The sequence below is a fragment of the Varanus komodoensis genome, unplaced genomic scaffold (genome assembly GCF_004798865.1).
Source record: "Varanus komodoensis strain SLA01 unplaced genomic scaffold, ASM479886v1 scaffold13_1, whole genome shotgun sequence".
Lineage (NCBI taxonomy): Eukaryota > Metazoa > Chordata > Lepidosauria > Squamata > Varanidae > Varanus > Varanus komodoensis.
Window position 1 is genome coordinate 11,488,671 of NW_025335408.1, and position 21,315 is coordinate 11,509,985.

Consider the following 21,315-nt stretch of genomic DNA (forward strand, 5'->3'; position numbering starts at 1 on the left):
CTCACAGTGTACTCTACTGAGTTGTTGTGGGAAGAAAATGGGGGGCAGGACTATATATGCCATCCGGGGTTCCTTGCAGGGAAAAAGCCAAGATATAAACAAAATGAACAAACAAATAATGAAAATTAAAAGCCAGGTGTTGGCTATGGTGATGGAAGGAGGGACTATGACCCACTTTGTTAAAACAAGATTTACCATGCTACAAAATGTAGGATGAATTCTTCAGAGCAACAGAGGAGACAGTGGAAGCTCAGAGACTATCTACTTTGCCCGTTGTGTTTCGTTTCCCCCGGAAAGACCTGTAGCTGGGTTCAGGGACAACTGGAAAAGCACTGAAAAAGTGTTGAGAGGGAAAGGATGACATAAAATAGGGGGCATTTACAAGGTTTTCATCTCATTTGTGGGGTTCCAGCTTTGCTAATCAGAAGATGTCCTGGAATAGGCTTGAATGCTTGCTGTTCACTCGCTTGTGATTTGGCATGGAATGGGAACTCTTGATCCAGCCCTGCAAGCCACCACTGCACACATCTTCTAACTGCTCAGAAGAGACACAAAATTTGTGCTGCCCTGGCTGGAAGAAAAGAGGACACCTTCTGAAGGAACACATTTAATCATAGAATCATAGAATAGTAGAGCTGGAAGGGGCCATGAAGGCCATCAGGTCCAACCCCCTGCTGTTACAGGATACCAGTTTATACTCAGATGGCTGTCCAGTTTCCACTGTTGTATCGCTTTGACAGTGCGGAAACTTTTCCTGATATCTAGCTTGAATCTGGGTTGCCACATCTTGAATTGATTATTCCATGTCCTACACTCTGGCATCAGTAAGAAGAGATCTTGACCTTCCTATTTGTGACAGCCTTTGAGGTACTTATATAAGGATATCATGTCCCCGCTCCTCTTCTTAAGGCTGAAGATGCCCTGTTCTCTCAGTATCTGTTCATAGAGCAGTGTTTCCAAACCCTGGATTATTTTTGTTGCCCTCCTCTGGACCCTCTCTAATTTTTCTGCATCTTTCTTAAATCTTGATGCCCAGAACTGGACACAGCATTCCTGATAAAGTCTGTCTAGTGAGGAGTAAAGGGACACAACTACTTCTCATGAACTTCTGTTAATGCATCCCAAAATAGTGTTTGCCCTTTTTTGCAGCTGCATCACATTGTCGGCTCATATTTAGCCTATTGTCCACAATAACTCCAAGGACTTTTTCTTTTTCAGTTCTGTTGAGCCACGTCTTCCCCATCTTATATTGATGAGTTTGGTTTCTTTTTCCTAGGTGGAAGACTTGGCACTTGTCCCTATTGAATCGCATTCTGTTGCTTTCAGCCCAGCATTCAAGTTTATCAAGGTCACCCTGGATCTTCATTCTGTCCTCTAGGGTGTTCCCATTCCACCCAGTTTTGTATTGTCTGCAGATTATCTTTCCTTGTACTTCCTCATCTAAATCATGAATAGAGATGTTGAAGAGCACTGGGCCCAGGACTGGACCCTGTCAGCACTCCACTTTGTTTAAGTGCAGTTCTGAAAACACATATGTTTTACACCAGCCTTCTCCACACAGAACCCTTTTACATGTGTAAGACTGCGTCTTCCATCCTTGTCAGTTGATGAAACTGAAAGCCCAGCATATCTGGAAGGACCCAGATTGGGGAAGGCTTCTTTATAAGGAGAAATATTCCCAGCCTTCTTTTCTACCTTATGATGATAAGAAGACTGAAGATCTAATTAATTGAAGTGATCTTTCCCAACAGTGGCCAGCCAGATGGTCTGGAAAGCATACAAGGCTGGCAAGATGTAAGAGAGAAATGCATCTTGCCTTTTCATCATGACTTGAAAGGAAGAGTTTTGTTCACTTTAGAACATGGAGATTTCATGGATCAAATGGCCACTGACAGACCTACCCTCCCATGAAATTATCCGTTCCTTTTCAACAAGTCATCTAGTGGTCATTTCTACTTCTCTGGCAGTGAACTCTGTACATTAATTATGTCTTGCCTCTGTAATATGCTTTTACTGGTTAGTTGGCCATGTCAAAAACACGTTCTTTACTATTCATCGTTAGAATAGCTAAAGAAAAAGAGGAGGCTGGGGAAAGGATGCGGTATGAAGATTCACAATGTGTTTCAGAGAGACAGAACCAGAGGAAAAGTCTAAGAAAAGTCTGTTGTGAGCCATCCAGAGACTCAGAGTGATTGGACGGCCTAGAAATATCCTAAATAAATAATACAATAAATAAATAAGAAAGATCCAAAGTTCAGTCTGCAGCATTTTAAACTGAAGCTCAGGGATGTTTCACCATGTCATTTTTCCAAGTTTTTGCATAACCACTGTCATCAGATACGCAAACATGTGGCAAAATGCATGATCCACCGCTAAACATACAGCAGCAGTGAGTTCTACAACTGCCAGCTCTCTTCTGGATTTATCCTGATTGCATTGCCAGATATATACTTTCCCCATTTGATCACATTTCCAAGGATGCCTGGACAACAGCTGCAGAAGGAACAAAAGCTACACAGAATAAACTTTCTAGAACCTTTCCACGCAAGGCTCTTATTCGTTGTGCCTACGTTTCAGTTCATCGCAGAATTGAACTCTGTACAAAATGCCTTTCCTTTCCTGATTTTCTGTTACCTTGAGGGAATGCTGTGCTATAGGAGGGAAATACCTTTTATTAACCACAGGAAATATACCCCATTTCTTCTGTTCCAAATAAATAAATAAATCAGGGAAGTATTCTTAAAAAACAGTGGCAACACTGGAGGATCACAGTGCCACCTAAAGGACCTGTGAACAGCCATGAGTAAAGAGTCCCAGGGCACAAGAAATGCTTTGTGCAGAAAAGCTCTTAGACTCCTACTTCTGGAATTCTTAGTGGGCTTTTCATCTATTGTTTACTTAAACTGGGAGATGGCAGCATTAAGATGAACACTTAAATGCTGAGAATTCTGAGGTTTGAAAGAAATGTGATATGCTTCAGTGTTTTTTGAACCCTTTTATTTGTTTTCCTTTTGCAGCTACACACCTTTTTTGAAAACTTCTTGGCAGCCAGTTCTCCACAGCAGGCTTTCGATGATGTGAAAGAGGCCATAAGAAGACTCTTGTTGATAACTGAAGTTTTCAGCCAAGCACCTTCATCTGGACCAAAGGCCTCCATTCAGTAAGTGGAGGACCAGGAACAAATTTTAAATTTGCTGAAGAGTTCTCCTTTGCAATATGAGAGCACACCGAATTTGCCTCCCAAGGAGTAGAAAACAGTGGTGCCATGCAGCCCTTTCTTGATGGTCAGATTTGAATGTTTGATTTTTTAAAAAAATAGGCCTAGAAGTAATTTTTGGGAGGTCATTGTGTAGCTGACTGAAAAAGAATTGGAACAGCAGTAACAGTTTAGGCACTATCTGTTGTTATTAATGAAAATATGTCTTGTGGTTTGGAATTCTGCATTCTAGCCACTAATCAAGTGCATGTAATTAAACCAACCAATGAGGTGCTCAGAGCCACAATAAAATTTGGATTTAATCTAAACAAATATAATGCCAAATAAACTATGAGTTGTTTGTATCCTGGCTGGCATAGCACTATTATGTATTTTCTGGCACAATTTGATGTCCTTATGGAAGCAACTAGACTTGTGTGGAGGGTTGTGACAATAACAAAGTTGGAAAATGCCTGAGTTTTTAACTCAACATTCATTTCCAAGCTGCAGGCTGTTTACCCACATGTTTAGGGTTCCATTCTGTAAGATGGTTTGAACTCTGAATATGAAATTGTTGTCCCAACAAGTTTGGAGCTAAATGATCAGTTCAGAACTGTTGGTGGCATGTATAATTCACTTGGAGATTTATGGAACAGCATAGTTTTGTAATATATCAGAGAACTGTCTGTTCCTGTCAGTAATATAACTTTGGCAGATGCTTGTTCTTGCTGTGAAACAGCCTTAGATTCCAAAACTGGAGTCTTTACATGGATTTTTTTTTTTTTGAAAGAGCTTAGATTAAATGGTTTTGTAAAAGTGACAGCAAAAACAGAAACTAGCACACACACAAAAGTGTTTTTTTTGAATACGCCCTCTGAAACCAGTTTTATTGTTTCACAGAATCATAGAACATTAGAGTTGGAAAGGGCCAACCCCCTGCTGTTGCAGGATACCAATTTACACCATCCCACTCAGATGGCTGTCCAGTTTCTTTCTGAATGTCTCTAGCATGGGAGAGCCCTCCACCTCACTGGCAACTGGTTCCACTGGCATATTGCCCTGACAGTGAGGAAGCTTTTCTGCATATCTAGTCTGAATCTGGGTTGTTGCAGCTTGACTTGATTATTCTGTGCCCTGCACTCTGCTATCAGCAAGAACAGATCTTGACCTTCCTCTTTGTAACAGCCTTTCAGGTACTTAGCATGTCATCCCTCACTCTTCTTTTCTCAGGGTTGAACATGCCAAGTTTCTTGTAAGGATTGTATTAGTCCTACCTAGAGTAGACCTATTAAAATAAATGAACTTGGATACAGCTGAAAGTTGATCCAACTTTTAAATGTGCCAAAAACAGGCTCTATTTTTGCATATGGGCAATACCCACCTTACCAATTGATGCCTCACCCACCCTCACCCTGTCACCTGCCCAACCATATGCTGCCATTGGGGAACAAATAAACCACATACATTACTCAAAGGGGAGGGAGCTTTCTGAAAAAATATTTTACTACTATCTTATAAGTTGAAAATGGGATCAGCTACTTTGATTTGTCACCTTGCTTCAGATGCAGTTCGTGTTTTCAGATGCTAACCTTCGACATTGGGTTCAGCCAGTCCATGCATCCCTCTATCCTTGAGGTAAGCAAGTATCTAAGAAATTCCTCACATGAGCAACTAAATAGCCCTGAATAGGAGAATTTTCATTATACAAAGCAAGTTGCATTATGTAAAAGAATGTGAGTTGATTCCACATGGTTCTAATCATATTGAAAGTCTACATGTGGCATAAAGATACTTGGTGTTCTGCCTCTCTCATTGAGCCATTCACGATCTCCTTGATTATCCATTATTGCTTTAACCTCCCCACATTCATGCACAAACCAATTCTTTCCTTATATTTCCAAAATGTCCCAGTGTAATGTTTTTATGTGCTATATAAAGACATTTTCTGTGTTCTTGTTAAGTAGATCTGGGAGTGGTCAAAAGACATAAACTGCCTGCATTCCACCCTTTATAAACACTTGTAATTTTATCCAAGTTGTTCTCAAAGGACCAGAGAACATTACAATGAGCAGATTATAGCACCAAGTCAAAGCAACAGACACAGCCCGACAAGCAAAGTAAACTTGATGAGTTTATGGAGACACAAGAGAAAGCCTTAGCAGGTGTAGCATCCTGGCTTCAAAACCAACTTTATCCGAAAACTCATCAGACACTTCTCTATGCCCGTTTCAGGCTAAAGTCAGGATGTGAATTTCAGCAGCAGCCATGTCCCCACAGCTGCATTGTATTGATTATTGGTACATATTCTATTTTGCTACATTTTATAGAAATGGGGGTGCTCATTTTTCTTACTGTAATATGAGCCTGGTTTCATTCATGTACTGTTTTGTGATTGATAGCCTCTATGAAGGCCCCATTGAGCCAAAACACTGCAATAAAATGCATAAAATAAATGTTAAATAAATGTTAAACTCTGGAGACTCCTCTTACATTTAGGGACAGGACTGTACTTCAGCAGCAGAGCACTTGCTCACATGCAGATGGCTCTGATATCTTTGGGTACAGTTGTGAAGGATCTATGCCTGACACCCTGGAGAAGTTCTGCCAGTCAATGTAGATCAGTGCTGAATAACTGCAGAAGATTTTGGGGAGTTCATTTATGCCTCCCGAAAGCTGCCCCCTCCATCCATGGACCATACTTGGAAGCAAACACAACAAATTAGAGATTTACTACAAAAATCACTAAACCACTATGTACTACTAAATCTGTCTCTTTCATTTTTTGGAAGAATATTTATTTTTTCACTCCTGCAATTGGCCTGGGGATGGTGGGTAGTGGCCACCAGGGGGCAGGGGGTGGCCATCCACGGGTCATGTGCTGCCTAGTCCACAGTGTAAATGGTCCTGGGCTGAATAGACCAATGGTCTGATGTAAGATCATTGGTTTAAGAAGTTTCCTGTGTTCCAAGTGTGGATGCACCTTTCTTTACACATAGGGTTCCTATGTTCCCAGCCAATGTACATATTCTCATGTCCATTATTCCCAAACAAACAGTTCTAGATGATTTCCATATTTTTAGTCATTCTGTAGATGTTGCAGGCAATGATTTTGACAAAAATGATGTCTACACTTCCTAGATACATGAACACTTTGACTTTGAAGCTGATGAAGATTCAGATTACCAGGACCAAACTTTTAAAGAAACTCTTCTGGATGACGCTTTCAGAATTCTCTTATCAAATCAGGTTTCCTCTTCTGCTTTCCTTGTGGCTTTACGGAATGTATATCAATCATCAGGACTTAGGGTATGTGTGAATATACCCTAATTTTATAATAAATGCCATTTATTTACCAGGACTGTTAGGTTGCCACTGTTTTAAAGTGGCATGAGTGTGTCATAACTCCACAGGAGCAGCAAAAGAATGCACAGAACAATTCTTGAGGGCCAAACACGGAGCATCTGTTCACAAAAGCCTCTTGCTGTATTTTGCTATACCACTGTACTTGAATTGCAATAAGTCTAATCAAAGTGTCTCACCTGCTGGCAAAAAGCATTAAATATTGTAATTGGCTCAGCTGGAGAGTTGAAATCAGTAGTCTTATTATTTTACATATTTTCAGGTTTCAATCATATTCCATTAAGATGTACCTATCATTTTTATACCTCTGGAAATTCTAAATCCAGGGTCAAGGCAGACATAACACCATTAACAATGGTTAGAAGACTGGGAATAGGCCTTGGGGGTATTTGTTCCCTCACCTTGAAGGTTCTTTTCTCAAGGGTGGATTCTCTTCACCATCCCCTCACCTGAATGAATCAAAACATCCAGTAGAAATACCTTTGTATTTGTCTTCTACTGTATATCTGGGAGTAAGATTGCTTTCCTTCCACCCCCGGCACTTCTTTACCACAAAAATCCCCCTGCCACCCTCAACCGTGGTGACTTTGGCACCAGTGTTAACCATGGTTAATGCTGATATGAGCCTATTTATCCCAGAAAGTTATCCAACGTCTGGCCTCTAATTTGCAGCAGAAGCATTTTCTCTAGTTAATGCTAGCTACTGATTATGGTCCTGTGACTAATTAGTGTACTGCTAGTAGATCATACTGTTTTTCACTCACAGCTGGGTTATCCTTTGAGCTGTGGTGCAGTGTGCATCGGGCTTTTGGAAATGTGCGGATGTTATCTGGAGGCTCCTGAGCATACAGTGGGCTCACCATGCTTCTAATGTTGTAGCATTTTCAAACTCCTCACAATTCAGAATATGGTATCTGTTCCATCACTATATGGAAGAAAAACATTAGCTATCTGCACCAGGCAGGAAAATAGGAAAACTACAGAGAACCTATCTTGAGGAAAAGAGGCCAGGTTGCCCAAATGGTGGGTTATGCCAGGCCTCTTTATACATAGATAATTGCATTTTTGCATCTAATGCTCAATTTTAAATGCAATTCATTGTTTTCACTAACTTGGTGTGCTCTAGTGCAAATATGGAGAACCTGCAGAATTCAGTGGTAAAGCTTCTCCTGGATTGTGCTAATTCTGTCTGTATGTAGGCAGTTGTAAATCTGAATGCCTCCTGAAGGAGAAGAACAAGGACAAGGACAAGGACAAGGACAAGAAAAAGAAAAAGAAAAAGAAGTCACTGTTTATAGAAACAGATAGCAAAATAAATGAAAAACTAAGCTGAACTTTTGGTTGTATTCGTAGATCTTGTTTCCTCCTGCAGCCCTTCTCTCCCACATATGCACAAGCAGTGAGAAGTGGTACAGTCTAGCATGGCTCTAGAACTCGTTTATTTCAGATGATGCCATAGCAACAGCAAGAGCTGTCTGGCTCAGGACATGCTTCATCATAGGACCCCATTGTTGTTTGACCAAGTTCAGGCTTTTCTTGCTGTGTATGAGCTTCTGCTGTCCTTTCACAGAATGAGCATCCCTGGAAGGAATCAGAGCACTGTCTGACTTTGGAACATCTGAACCCACTGATCAGTTTTGTAAAAGAGCTTCAGAATATAGGGCAATTTGAACTGGTGAGTCACATGCATAGTCCTGTTTTGTAATGAATCTCTTTTGTTAATGTGAAGTTCCCCACCCACCTTTTGATTGCCATGGTTTGCTTCTCCCCTGTAGGAGAGAAAAAATATATGCTTTGTAAATTAGTAAAACAAGTAAATGCAGATAAGTGTGTTCAAGCCTTTAATAATTTGTTCTGTATTAATTTTTCTTCCAGCTTTTCCCCTCTGCTATTCCTCAGGTCCATTTTTTGCTGCATGACCTTTATCGCATGGTGAATCCGGAGGAAAAGCTAGGTTCAATCCTGGCTTTGCATTGGCTCCTTTCAAACCTACTGGAACAGTTGCAAGTCATTAACAAAGTAGTACACACAAATATTCCAAGAAGGTAAGTTAGTAATTTATTGTACTTATGGATTTACAGCAGGGGTGCTCCAAAGGCTGACCTGCAGTGCCGTAGGTTCCTCCAAAGCTTGATCTCCAACCACAGAGAAATTGCCACTGTCATCTCCTATCTGAGATCCAAAATAACAGCAGGGACTTGTTGCACTCCGCTCTTCCACCCATTAGGCTGGCAGTCACACAAGGGGAATCTCTGCACTTGTCTCCACTCTCATAGTGGAGATGACCGTAGAGATGCAGGCATCAATGGGCTTGGCTGCTCCTAGAAAGAGCAGGTTGCTTATTTGGGGTCAAAGTGTTTTGCATGGTGCATGGCAACCCATGAGACACAAGGACTTGGCTGCTCTTCCTGACAACAGCCAAGTTTGTGGTGACACACAAGGATGATGATTTCCTCAGGGGCTATAAATTATATAGAGAATTGTAAAGTGGATAACAGAAAGCTTGTAACGTATCAAAAGGAATTGGAGTCGCACATGCGACTCTGCTGGGTAACTCCATTCATTTGCTTCAGAATCAATGCAATCCTGTAAATGTCAACGAAAAGGTAAGCTCCACTAAGAAGGAAGGTGTGTACAGGACTGCAGCTTGAATTACTTATCAGATGCAATAATGAGTGCAAAAATTGTTCATGGTCAATAGCCAGGATGTGAGAATTGCTTAGATAAATCAAATCAAATGATCCAATTAAGCATCCTGCTTGCAGCAGTGCCAAACAATCTTCTCTGAGGAACTCAGGCTGAGAAGGTGAGAAGCATCTCCAGTTTGCTCATCATTTCTTAAAGCCCAGCAGGACTAGGTCTAAGACCTTTTCCTGTGTGCAGCCATGCATTTTCCATGTGTACAAACTGAATTGGCTGAGGGTGGAATATTATTTTTTTAAAATCCTTTCCACACATCTATTAAATTTATTGGAGCATCATCTTCTTTTGCATCTGGCCATCCTAGGTATATAGGAAGAATGCTAAAAATAGCTTGCATAAAACAAAAAGAGTATATATCACTCAAAGTCAGATCGGGAAACATAAATATCTCCTGCTAATATAGCATCACAAAAGAGCATCACCTTGAGTGCTCTCTATATATTATAATTGCTTTGTGTACCACTACACTACAATAGAAATAGGGATGGTTTTATTCAGATTCTGAGTGGCAGATTCCATTCAAGCATTGATCATTTGCGTTATCTCTCTGCTCCTGGAATGCTAAGGAAGTATTGTTCATGAGATTCTATGAAACAAACTGGGCTAGCCCAATCCTCATATTGGTTTCAGTAGAATGTAATATGTTTTGAATGATAATATCAGCACATGGGAACCAACATGGCCAAACAGCTGTAATGACAAGGGAAGTAGCAGCCAGACAAGTAGCACAGAAAGACATATTGAACAAAGAGTTATAGTTAAGGATTTCTAGTATAGTCCACCTAGGAATACCAGGATCCCACTCCCCACTGTTGGGCTAGTACATTATGGCCTGTTTAAACTGTGGGCTCATTGTTGCTATACCCATCCCTGCAAATATAAGACATTTTAATAACATATTTTAAAGGTTTTAATCTTGATAAACTGCCCAGAGAGCTTAAGCTACTGGACTGTATGAAAATGTAATGAATGAATGAATGACTGCATGAATGAAGCACTAATTAATATTCATTTAACTTGACCATCTCATTGCTCCAATAATAATAAAAAATAATCAAGTGACATTAAATGAGGGGTAGATGGAACTTCTGGCAAATGCAGCTTAGCATATGCAATAACAAGTCTTAAGTGTGGACCCCATAAAAATTTTCTACATGATTAATAGTAGAATGTCGTGAAAAACAGATAGGATCCATAGTAGTTTTAATTATATTACTTTTCCCCCATAAAGATTATTGGAATTAATACCATCTATTAAGGTCAAGCTCCATTTCCTTTATTGGTACTTTTATTATTGCAGAACAATTCCAGCATCTTATTAATGTCAGCAGTTACCAAAGTAATTATGGTGGAAGAAAAGTACCTTAGAAACAATGCAAAGCACCTTACAGCTATATATTACACAGCAGAAAGAACAATAGCATTTGCAAGTTCTGTCTTGGCACTTCTTTTTAGATGTATTCTTATTCCTTTCTTTCATTCACTGTTTCATTGTTAGGCGTTCTTACCCCGGAAAGGATATAATTAAAACAAGAGTGTCTTCCACGGTTGTTGAAAAACACAAAGGTAACCTGATTTGTATTTTTCATCACTTTAATGTTATTTGCTGAAAAGAAATGTCATGGTACTTAGGATTCTTTCATAAACCAAATAACACACCTAAACATTTAAAGTCTGCTCATGTAGCAGCATCTCATGTGCTTTTTCATCTGTCCACTGTAAATCAATAAAGGGTTTGAAATGGTAGGAAGAAATTGGAGACTGCTCATATTGAGAGCATCTATTGAAAGGTCATGACTATGCTTCCTCATAGATGGATTCACAGAAGTTATCATTAGTGCAGCCAGTGCTTTTACTCCTACTTAGAGTAGATCCATTGACATGAATGGGACTTAAATTAGACCAGAATTGGCTGTAACACATTTGACCACATAGCTGCACAAAAATGGCACCGCTGAACGCTAGCTTCACTTTCGTCATCGGTGTGACTTCGTCTTATTGCCACAATCAAGACTGGGAGTATATTTGTTGAAGGCATTTGCCCATTATTGTTACATTAATTATTTGATTATAAATCACACCGAAACTCAGTTCTTAGCCTTTTCTAAACAGAAAATTATATTATTGGGCTGCCAATGGAAACCAAATTGAACAAGGATGTTAGCATAAGTAGCTTGGTCTTTAGTTTAATCATACATTAAAATGGAGTCTTCAAAGATCTACAGCTTATTGGCACATACTACCTTTCTGAAGTTTCTATTTTTCCAAGGGTACTTGATTAATATATACGGTTTTACAGGTATTTTATGCTAAAATTATGCTCTCATATGGAATAGCCATTCGGTTACAGGGCATAACTAATGAGACTGAAGCCTACCAGTCACTTTTCCCTGGGAGTCCTTAAGTGCATGGCTAACATGTAATTAATGTTTGGCTTAGAAATTAAATTAACCTCCATAGTGGATTTAATTGTATTTTGACCAACAGGACTTTTGCTACAGTTCTATGATGGGGCAAGATTCCTACAGAAATAGCCAGGTGACAACTGTGCACTCTAAAATAGTAGAAATTGATATTTCTCAATTTGAACATTTTTCTCTGAGCAAGGAAAAGCCAAAGGTCATCTATTGTTAAGATTGTACTGTACTCTACAGCAACATCTGATATCCTTAGCAGCTCAATTCTGTTCCTATTTTTGGCATTTAATTCCCAGTTGGGATCAAAGGGGCTAACTATCTACGAAATGGCCAAGTTTATAAGCTTTGAATGGTGTTTACATTGGCCAATCTGAATGTTTAACCATCTGCCTTGCTAAACAGAATATTCAATAAGAATTCTTCCTTGAAACCCTGCTGTCTTTGTGGTTCAGAGAATTTGCAGACCATAATTTAGAGACGGTTATTATATTGCATTTTCTATTGCAATGTTAGAGGAGAACTTATTATATTGCAATATCTAAGTTTCCTGGCAAAGGCAATCAGTTTTATGTATTACTGTTTAGTTGACAACATTACTGTATTACTGGAAAAGTTGCCTAGTTTGTTTTCTAATTAAGCCGAGAACACTGTTAACATAGATTGGATTTGCTCAGCATGTATGGTACCCTATTCTATATCTGTGTGTGTGTGTGTGTGTGTTTATAGATAGTGGAACTTTATGACTTTGTATTCGTACATGTTGCATTTTCAGTCTGGCCATGAATCTCAAGAAAGTATCTAGTCCTTAGTGTGCTTATTGAAAGAATCCATTCTTGCTGCTCTGTCAACAGGGCTGCCCTCCTCTATGACCAGGCTGAAGACAGACAAAGTGTAGTTTTCTAGAAAACTTAATGATAATAGTAAGTTTTTTAACAGTCTGTGGATGTGCTGTAATGTTTGCATTGTTTCTCAGATGCATATATCTCAGCAGATATAGTACAGACTATCCTAAATTGTGTTTGTTTACCTTTTAGGATTTAGTTTTCCAAACCTGGCTAAAGAAATGCACTGCAGTTATGGTAAGTCTAATCTGTACTGACTAAACCTATGATTTTGGCAATAGATGGCGCCAGTTCAACAAAATTGTATCCTATTTTTTTATATCCTTCTTAGAGGAAAGATTTTTCTTTCCCTTTTTACTTTTCTCTTGGTAGCTTACAGTTGATCAGGTAAAATAAATATTTAGGATGAATTTATAGATCTGTTAATAGAGTTATAAATGTAAGAAAAAGCAGACTATTGTCTAGAATAGTCATATTCTAGACTATATTATTCCTTTCTAATATAGCTGTTTATTTATTTATTTATTAAACCTCTGTGCCACCCAGTTGCTGAAATTCTCTGGCCTCTTCACAAAAGCTAAAACCATAAAAATACAGCAACAAGAGAAAACATAATATGAAACTTTCAAAAGCTGAAAAGTACAAAACTATTACTGATGACCACCAATCATTATATATTTTTTCCTTATTATCAGCTTCACAAATGCTTTGATTAATCAATGGAGAAAGTTTTTCCCACTATAATCCATACAAAGTGTTCTTTTTTATATATATAATCCATACTAAAGGTGACCTTAAAGGAAGAATTGTGGAATTTGCTTATTAAAACAACAACAAAAATGAACCGATCTTCATATGCAAAGGAACATTAAATCAAATGTGGGTAAGAATAAGAGACTAATTCTTGAGTTTTAATTGGAATTTTTTTTTCTTTTTTTTAACAGATAAAGATACTCTTCCGTATATTAGGCAGATCTTCACCAGTCCACCTTTGGACTTAAATCCTATTTTTGACCCAAAGATAAAGGAATACTATTCTGAAGTCCCGTTTGATGTAGTAACAGTAAAGATTAGAGCAGAGCCAGTAAATTGTCAGTGTGATGTTCACCTGGATGAGAAGAAAGGACCAAGGTATTTGGGGTAATGGGTTGTTCTGCTCAGGGCAAGGAATAGAGCTATCAAAATGCTTGTATGCAGCCATGACACAGTAGCCATTTAAAATGCCATTCTGCAGAGGCAGCAGACACCCTGTTTGAGGAATCAGCTCCCCATTCTTTTGGGCAGCTTTCCATTTTAAACCAGTTTTCCAGTTTTTTCCAGTTTTAGCACCAAAAAAAGCATGCTCTGTTTCAGAAATGCCATGTGAAGCAGCCTCTTCAGCAGGGATGGGCAACCTTAGTGACTCTAGGGGCCCGGTTCTCCCTCCGGAACCCAACATTGGGGGCATATCCTTTCCTGGTGGAACAATTGCTGCTGAAATTCTCAACAGTACACCCCCTCCCCCCACACACCCATTTCCACTTAAAACAAGATGAGGAGAGGGCTTGCTTTGTTTTCAGATAAAATAACGCTCCCCATGCACCTTGTCTTAAAGCAACCAGTGCCACCTCAGTGGCAGAGGTGCTGAGGGGCCACAAATATAAAAACTCAAGGGAGCACTTGTGGCCTGTGGGACATGTTGCGTACTCCTCCTTTGTATGTTTTCCGTTCAAGCAGTACTTCTGTTGAAGTTTGCACACCTGTGGCGGCCTTCCCTTCTGTAGAACTCTTTGCCTGGCTGAATCTTTGCACAGTCAATATGCCCAGAAGGCAAAATCACAGCAGCAAACCCTGACCCCGTTATTTCCCTTGCACCGTTTTATAACCCCTGTGCAAAAACAGACTGTACATAAGTGCATCTGCCAGGAATCCTGCAGGAATAAAGTTGCCAAATGTGCGTAGAGAGCCTTCTCTCATCAAGAGTCCGTATTCGTTTTCCAAAAGGTATCAGTCAATTACCAATGTGTAATTTGGCAATCTGAAGTCAATCTACCCCACAGAACTAAACTATTTTTTCCTGTGGGAAACAAGGCAGATAAAGTGTGAGGGTCGCTCAAAGCCACTTAACTGCAATCCAGATGATCCCACAGGGCCTTCATGTGCAGCAGGAAACGTTTCTATCTAATCCTCTTCCAACATAATTTGGTGGGTAAAATTAGGAATGGCTGTCTGGACATGCAGTCTCATATATATGTAAACGTTTCTCTTTACATATAGTGGATTAGATCCAGACTTAGTCATAGAGAAGAAATCAATGGGCCTGTCCTAGTTATGATCACATCTGGATCCAATACCTTGTAGCTAATTATCTGAATATAGCTAATTTATGTTTGCATTCATAGAGTTCTCACAAATAATTGCCTGATGTTCAATCCAGGATACTTGGCTGGGTGGGTAATGCTAGGAATTTTAATATGTTTTTCAATCTCAGCATGCATTGAATTGCATCCTAACTAAATTAAATAATGGTGACTTTGGTCATCACTGGAATGGAAATCCTGCTTCATCCTGGGAGGTTGCAGGGAGTTGGAATATTGGTAATACATGGAGTGCAACAATTCTTTGTGGCATAAAGGCAATGCCTTTCATAAAACTCACACTTATGAATGCTATCTTAGTGTCCAATATCTAATGTATGATCTGCTTCTTGCTGAAGTAGGATTCTTTGTTAGGAAAGTCATGACATCACTTGCTACTAAAAGGGGAAAAATGGCAGCAATGACTGATGAATGATCACCAAATTTTAAGAAAATACAGGGACATGGCATTATGTTCTTGATGGGTCTATATGAGAGAAACTTTCTCCTTCTTCTTAGCCTTTCTAGTCTCCATCAGAACAAAACTGTCTCCACAACTGATTGGTTCAATGGCCTTTCATGCTTGGAGAGCCAGCGATTTCCAGACCCAGCTGACACATATAATCTCTTTTGACTCAAACTTCTTTTGGCAACATTGACAACCATCTTGTCAGCTGTCGTGACCAAACTGAAGCTGAATTCTATATTTAGAAATAACCTCTGTCATCTAAATTTTTATAACAGAACCCAGTGTTGGTGAAAATTGGGTCAGCTTTCATATGACTAGTGACACCGTGTTATTCTTCTGTAAAGTTTAGTTCTCCTACACTGGTATAAAGCAATTTGCTGATATGATATTGTGGGGCAAAGCAAAACCAACAAAATAATTGGTGTTATTTTTTTAAAAAATAGATTTTTTTAAAACAATGATTCTAATTTAATGCTACAAGTATGAGATTGTATTAAGGGTTGTTTATAATACAAGGAAAACATATTCAGTGAAAAAAGAAAAAGAATATGGAGGGTTTTATGGTTTCTTAAAATAAGACAGATAGAAAGCCAGTCAACAGAATGGGTAGACTTCCACATAAGGGGTTACAACACTAAAGACAGAGATGAAATACCTCTTGCGGTATAGTAAGAATAAGAGCATTTGGTAAATGGAGAAGCTGAGCATCTGAATACAAAGAAAGCAACAAGATGGATTGGTGGGGGGAGCAGAAAAGGATCCTTAATGCATCAGAACAGGGTTCCATTTAGTCCAGGAACCTGGTTCTCAAAGACTGAATCGGTGCCCCCAGGATGCTCATGTGCAGGTTATGAAGGCAATGGCCTGATGTTGCTACTGAAGATGGAAGATTTGCACAGTAATTGTATGATTAATATCCATCAATAGTCCTTTCATGCTTGTTGCCTTTGCTTCATTTAAAACCATCTAAGCTAATGGCAGTCACCATATCATGTGTAAATTAACTATGCGTTACTGAATAAGTACTTTCTTTGGTCTGTCTTTGAATCCCTCCCACCCCCCATCAACTTTGTGGGATCACCTTAGGTTTACTGTGCTATAAGAGACAGTCAAAAGTCTCTCTGTCCATATTCTCCACATGCTGAACATCAAAAACTTATACAACCTCCCTTAGTTACCATTTTTATCTCAACCAAAAAGCCACACATGATTTAGCCTTTCCTCACAGGAAAGAAATTATGTATGCTTCTGTTTCTGCACCTTCTCCCAGAAAGACCCTAAAGAGTCTTACATGTTAAGGACTCCATTATATGGCTCTCGGGTGGCTTGCAAGGGTTTTGGTCAGTATTGGCTCCAGGTTTTTGAGGGGAGACAGCAACTCCAGGAGCCTTGGAGCAGTGGGTCCCTGCTGGATTGTGGGCACTTGGCAGTGCCTGACCAGGCCTACTCTTGATCTTGGTCCTGTAGGAGGTGGCTAGGAATCTCCAGGTTCCTGGGTTTCCTCTCTCTCCCAGCATACCTCCAGAAAAAGGTGGAAAAAGGAAGAACAACAACAGCAAAAAGCTAGCAGCCTTCCTGGGATGAATTGGCGGGGCCAAAGATGCATTGAGCAGGGAGTTGTACTCAATGGCCTCATGGGCCCCTTCCCACTCTGCTAGTCTATGATTCTATGCTAAGTGGCACATGGACCTCCATGGACTCCCTACTACAACCATGTTAGCATTGCTGTGTGAAAGACATTAAAACATAATAGGAAGATATAGTGGAAGCAAAGGGTGCAAAAAACGGGGGGGGGGGGACTTAACAAAGGAGAAGAGTTGAGACAAAAATAAGTTTGAAGAGAAAATAATGAAAGAGCAGTAAGCACATATGATAATACCTAGTGGAATTAGTTAATAAAACAGAACAACTTTTTAAAATATTATAGAGAGAATTGCCAAGCAATAACTATAACAGAAATATAAACTAAGAAAGAAGGCCAGTGGTCAAAGATAACATGGAAATGTGTTGATGCCAAGAGGGGAAAAGGAAAGTGAATATAAAGTTTAAGGAAGAGATGCCATGAATTCTGTCTTCTGCATACGGAGTTGGAGATAATGATCTTATATCCAGGCAGATGTAGGTGTAAAACAGTTGGAAATATTAGTAGCAATATGGGGAAATAAGGAGAGAACAGAAAGATAGCTTGGCATATCACTGTAAGTTTATCCACCATCTGTAAAGGAAATTTAAAAAAATTAACAACAGTCTTATGACCTGGGATACTTATAGCATGAACTGATATATAAAATTAGGGTTTTTTTTAATTGACATTTTATTTTGCCTGCCTTTCCCTCAACCTCACTACTCATATCTTACAGTGATGCAAATTACCCTCTTGGACTTGGAATAAACAGAGTAAATATTCTGGTAACATATGAATCTCAAGCACTCCATGAAGTTGTCAGCATCTATAAAATCATCATTTACCGAGAAGACCGCCCAAGCTTGCCATTGTTTGATGACCACATGTTGTGTGGTTTTGTACAGGTAATTTTTACATACTTTTACCAAAACAAAACTTTTACCCTTAACTCTTACCATTTCACGTGTTGCCGTGTAAGAGAAGAAATTGGAAATCTGTTTCAAGGCCTCCTCTATTGTCTTTTCCTTCATTCATTATTCAGGTGTCTTCAAGGTTTGGTGGTTCTGATGTTTTGGTCAATCTTTTTCCTTCCTACAACTATTTCTCAGTTTCAGCCTGTTGATGGGCAGATGCATCTCAGTGTGCACATGGACGATTGCCTGTTTGACTAGACACCAGAATAAAGGCTGTAGGTCAGTGCTAGAGAGTAAACTTTCCATCCAAAGTTCTCATAGGTTGGAAACCCTGCCGGTCAATGTAGACCAGGTGAGGACAACTCCCAGTCATCCCCATATAGCATGCCAAGGTGCTATGACTTGTCATTCAGCAGATCTGAAGGGTTCCAGGTGGGGGAAAGTTGGATAGATAACCAGTTCTCTGATGTTTCCTACTTGCCTAAACTCTTTCTGCAGGCAAAACTCGGAAAAGACTTCCAAGATCATTTTCTTGACTGCTTGAGTAATATAAGTGACCTTTCCTTTTTTAAAAGAAAACACCTCATTGTCAGAATATATTTTCCATTCAACTCACTGTATTATAAATGCTCCAAATTAGGAAGATTTTGAAGGTGATAATAAAAAGAGGAGATTTAGTGGGATGATCTGTGGATATTTCACAAGTAATTTTAAATATGTCTACTTCCATGTAATACTACTTCCATGTATCGAAGGGAACTTCGAGTTTGTGTTACTTCAATGCAGGCCTCTATGCTGTACTGCAAACTGCTTTGAAAGCCAACTTTGAAAGCAGTTAGTGATATGGTACAGGAGTCTGCTGTTTAAAGGTGGGAATCCCACTGGGCATGGCCAAGCCTTTGGGTTTGCCTGAACAAGCTCCTTGGACCCCAGCCAGTATTTTATTTTAATTCTAATGAAGGCACACCCTTTTGGGGAGCAACTCCCCTTTACAAATACCACTTCTCGTTACCTTTGTTTTAGCCTATGAGGCTTTGAATCGATTGCTGCTCTTTCATTCTATTTGTGTGTTTATTACCCCAAGAAACATTAGCAATTGTGTGGCTACTACATTTTAGAAATGATTGATTGTATCATGTAAAGTTTCTAATGATGCTTTGTAAATCTGAGTTTACAAGGGCAATTCCCACAAGAAATTCTTCATAGCTGCAATATTGTATTGACAGTGTATTTTTCTGTACTGGCGTACATTACTCACGCTGGCTGGGTTTGCCTGTGCCAAAGATCAGAGACTTCCATGCTCTTTTCTCTTTAGTAACCAGACACTTGTTCTAGGAGCAAAAGGATAAACAGAGAGCAAATGGATGGGGTCTTCTTTAGACACTTGACTAGGCACAACTGGACTCCTGCATAGGAAGGAAAAGGTCAAAGACAGTGGCGTGGTCTTTCTCACAGCAGGGTTTCAGTTGAAAGTCCAGTCCTGAGACTCTTTTCTTTCATGTCTAATCCCGTTAGGATATTCAAGTTTCACTGCAAGCTGATACCGTGATGAAGGTTACAATACAAAGGGAGAGCGAGGGATGTTGTTTCCAGTCTGCCAACAATTCTCATGCGTTTGAGTAATCCTGGATTAAGTTCAAGGGTATTCAGTAAAGAAGTGTGCAGTTCTAAAGCCAAGCAGCCCCTAAGAATACCAAATCATCGCTGTTTCTCTTTTTCACAGTGCCTATAATATCCTCATTAAAAGCAAATTAGTCAGGGGATGAACTGTTGAGCCACGATGGCATCTTAAGAGGCTTGGGTTTCCTGTTGTTTGCATTATGCCATTTTGTAGGTCTGCATTTCCTGTAAATTAAGAGGTTGTAGGCTTTATGTTATGTTTGTGTTAGATTGAAAGGACTGTATTTAAAATGTGCCTTCCTGTCTCAGGAAGAAAGAAAAAAGGTAATTACAACTTAGGCCCAATGTCTCTAGGATCATATTTCAAATAAATGTGTAGTTGCTATATAAGGGACACATAAAATCAGGTATTAGAAGTTGGAGCTTGGAGAGATCCATTGTTTAACTATCATGTAACTTTCCTTAGATGCCTCAGATATGAGAACATAAATTTGTTCTCAGTACTTTGGTCTGTAAAAACTAATAATTGTCCAGAATTGAATGGATCTGAGAAAAAATGATCATACAAGGTAAAAAATGGTCCAATTAAGAGAAATAAGCTAATACCTGAGTTTTCTGTAAAGCAATAATAAAATAGCAGGTAAAACAAAACACCAAAATGCTATATTGCATAGAATTTAATCTAACTATATTAGGCTTGTGTTAGGTGCATCTATTATTATGTTAAAGAATCTACATTTCATATGTAATGAGAATACAGAGAGAGAGAGAGAGAGAGAGAGAGAGAGAGAGAGAGAGAGAGAGAGAATAAGTCTGCAGTACTTAACTCAGTAATCAATCCAATTAACTAATTATTTTTAAAATTCTCTTTCCTATTAATTGGGCATCATTTTAGCAAATGCTTCTCCTTCCCTCTCTTTTTGACTCCACCTGTTGAATTGATGAGTGCCCTCCCTTTGCCACTTGTGAAACAGGTTAAGGAGTTAAATGGAGGCCTGAGCTCTCTTGCATGCCTGATCCACCTCTGGTCCTCAATTTACATTTTGGCAAGGAAGGTGCATGAACAGCACCCTCCACCACCAGGGTGGGGCCCGTCATCACACCAGGCATTTCAGAGCAGGCTGCACAGTTGCTGTTTGGCTCCATTCCTAGTTCAGAATGCATGTGCCTTCCCTTCAGAAATATTAGTTTTATCACATGCAGAGTTGTGCAAATTTAACCTATTAATTAACTGGCCAATGCATTCAATAAATGAATGAATGCTTCTTTCATTGGTTGACAGTGCAGAACTTAGAAGAAAAATGAAAAATGTGTGTCTGACACAAAATCAGCACATTAGCATCAGTCATTTATAACTCAGTGTGTCTTAAGTAGGGTCAGTCAATATTATTGTGAAAATGAAATTATCATGTTGTCTTAATTAAAAGCAGCTTGTGCCAGATGATGTTAAAATTACCTTGCAGATGGAAGAAAGAACAAAGAGAGTATTCAATGTTCAAGTAAACTCTTTGGGATTTCTTAAGATCCCTAAATATGCTGTGGCTAACCTTGTATGGTAAGTGCCTAGCTTGGGTCTAGGAAAAAAGCAAAACCTAGCTTAAAACATATTTCCTAAATAATTGCCGGAAGTTCTTCTAGAGGGAGGCTCTTTAGATAGAGAATAGTCACCAGCACTGCCGGTCTGCTTACACTATTGATTAACTATACACTATTCTATCAGTACTCCAACAGTACTGTAGTAGCATAAGCTGGAGCAAACCTACTGAGCCAGCTTATGCTGTCGCCATATGAATGGAGTTAATTTACACTAGCAATGCATCAGCAGTTGGGCAGC

At 39.3% G+C, this 21,315-nt stretch overlaps 1 protein-coding gene across 4 annotated transcripts in view; it reads left to right on the forward strand.

The window, feature by feature from the left end:
• Window positions 1–21,315, forward strand: part of CPED1 (cadherin like and PC-esterase domain containing 1) — a 111,191-nt gene that overhangs the window by 46,571 nt on the left and 43,305 nt on the right. For 3 of the 4 annotated variants that reach the window (XM_044423116.1, XM_044423119.1, XM_044423118.1), the window contains 9 exons: window positions 3,018–3,160; window positions 4,759–4,831; window positions 6,335–6,502; window positions 8,127–8,231; window positions 8,432–8,601; window positions 10,758–10,825; window positions 12,711–12,755; window positions 13,463–13,649; window positions 17,684–17,852. In XM_044423116.1, the coding sequence (XP_044279051.1) occupies window positions 3,018–3,160; window positions 4,759–4,831; window positions 6,335–6,502; window positions 8,127–8,231; window positions 8,432–8,601; window positions 10,758–10,825; window positions 12,711–12,755; window positions 13,463–13,649; window positions 17,684–17,852 (1,128 nt within the window). The remainder of the gene's footprint in view (window positions 1–3,017; window positions 3,161–4,758; window positions 4,832–6,334; window positions 6,503–8,126; window positions 8,232–8,431; window positions 8,602–10,757; window positions 10,826–12,710; window positions 12,756–13,462; window positions 13,650–17,683; window positions 17,853–21,315) is intronic. The other variant, XM_044423117.1, reaches the window with a different exon arrangement.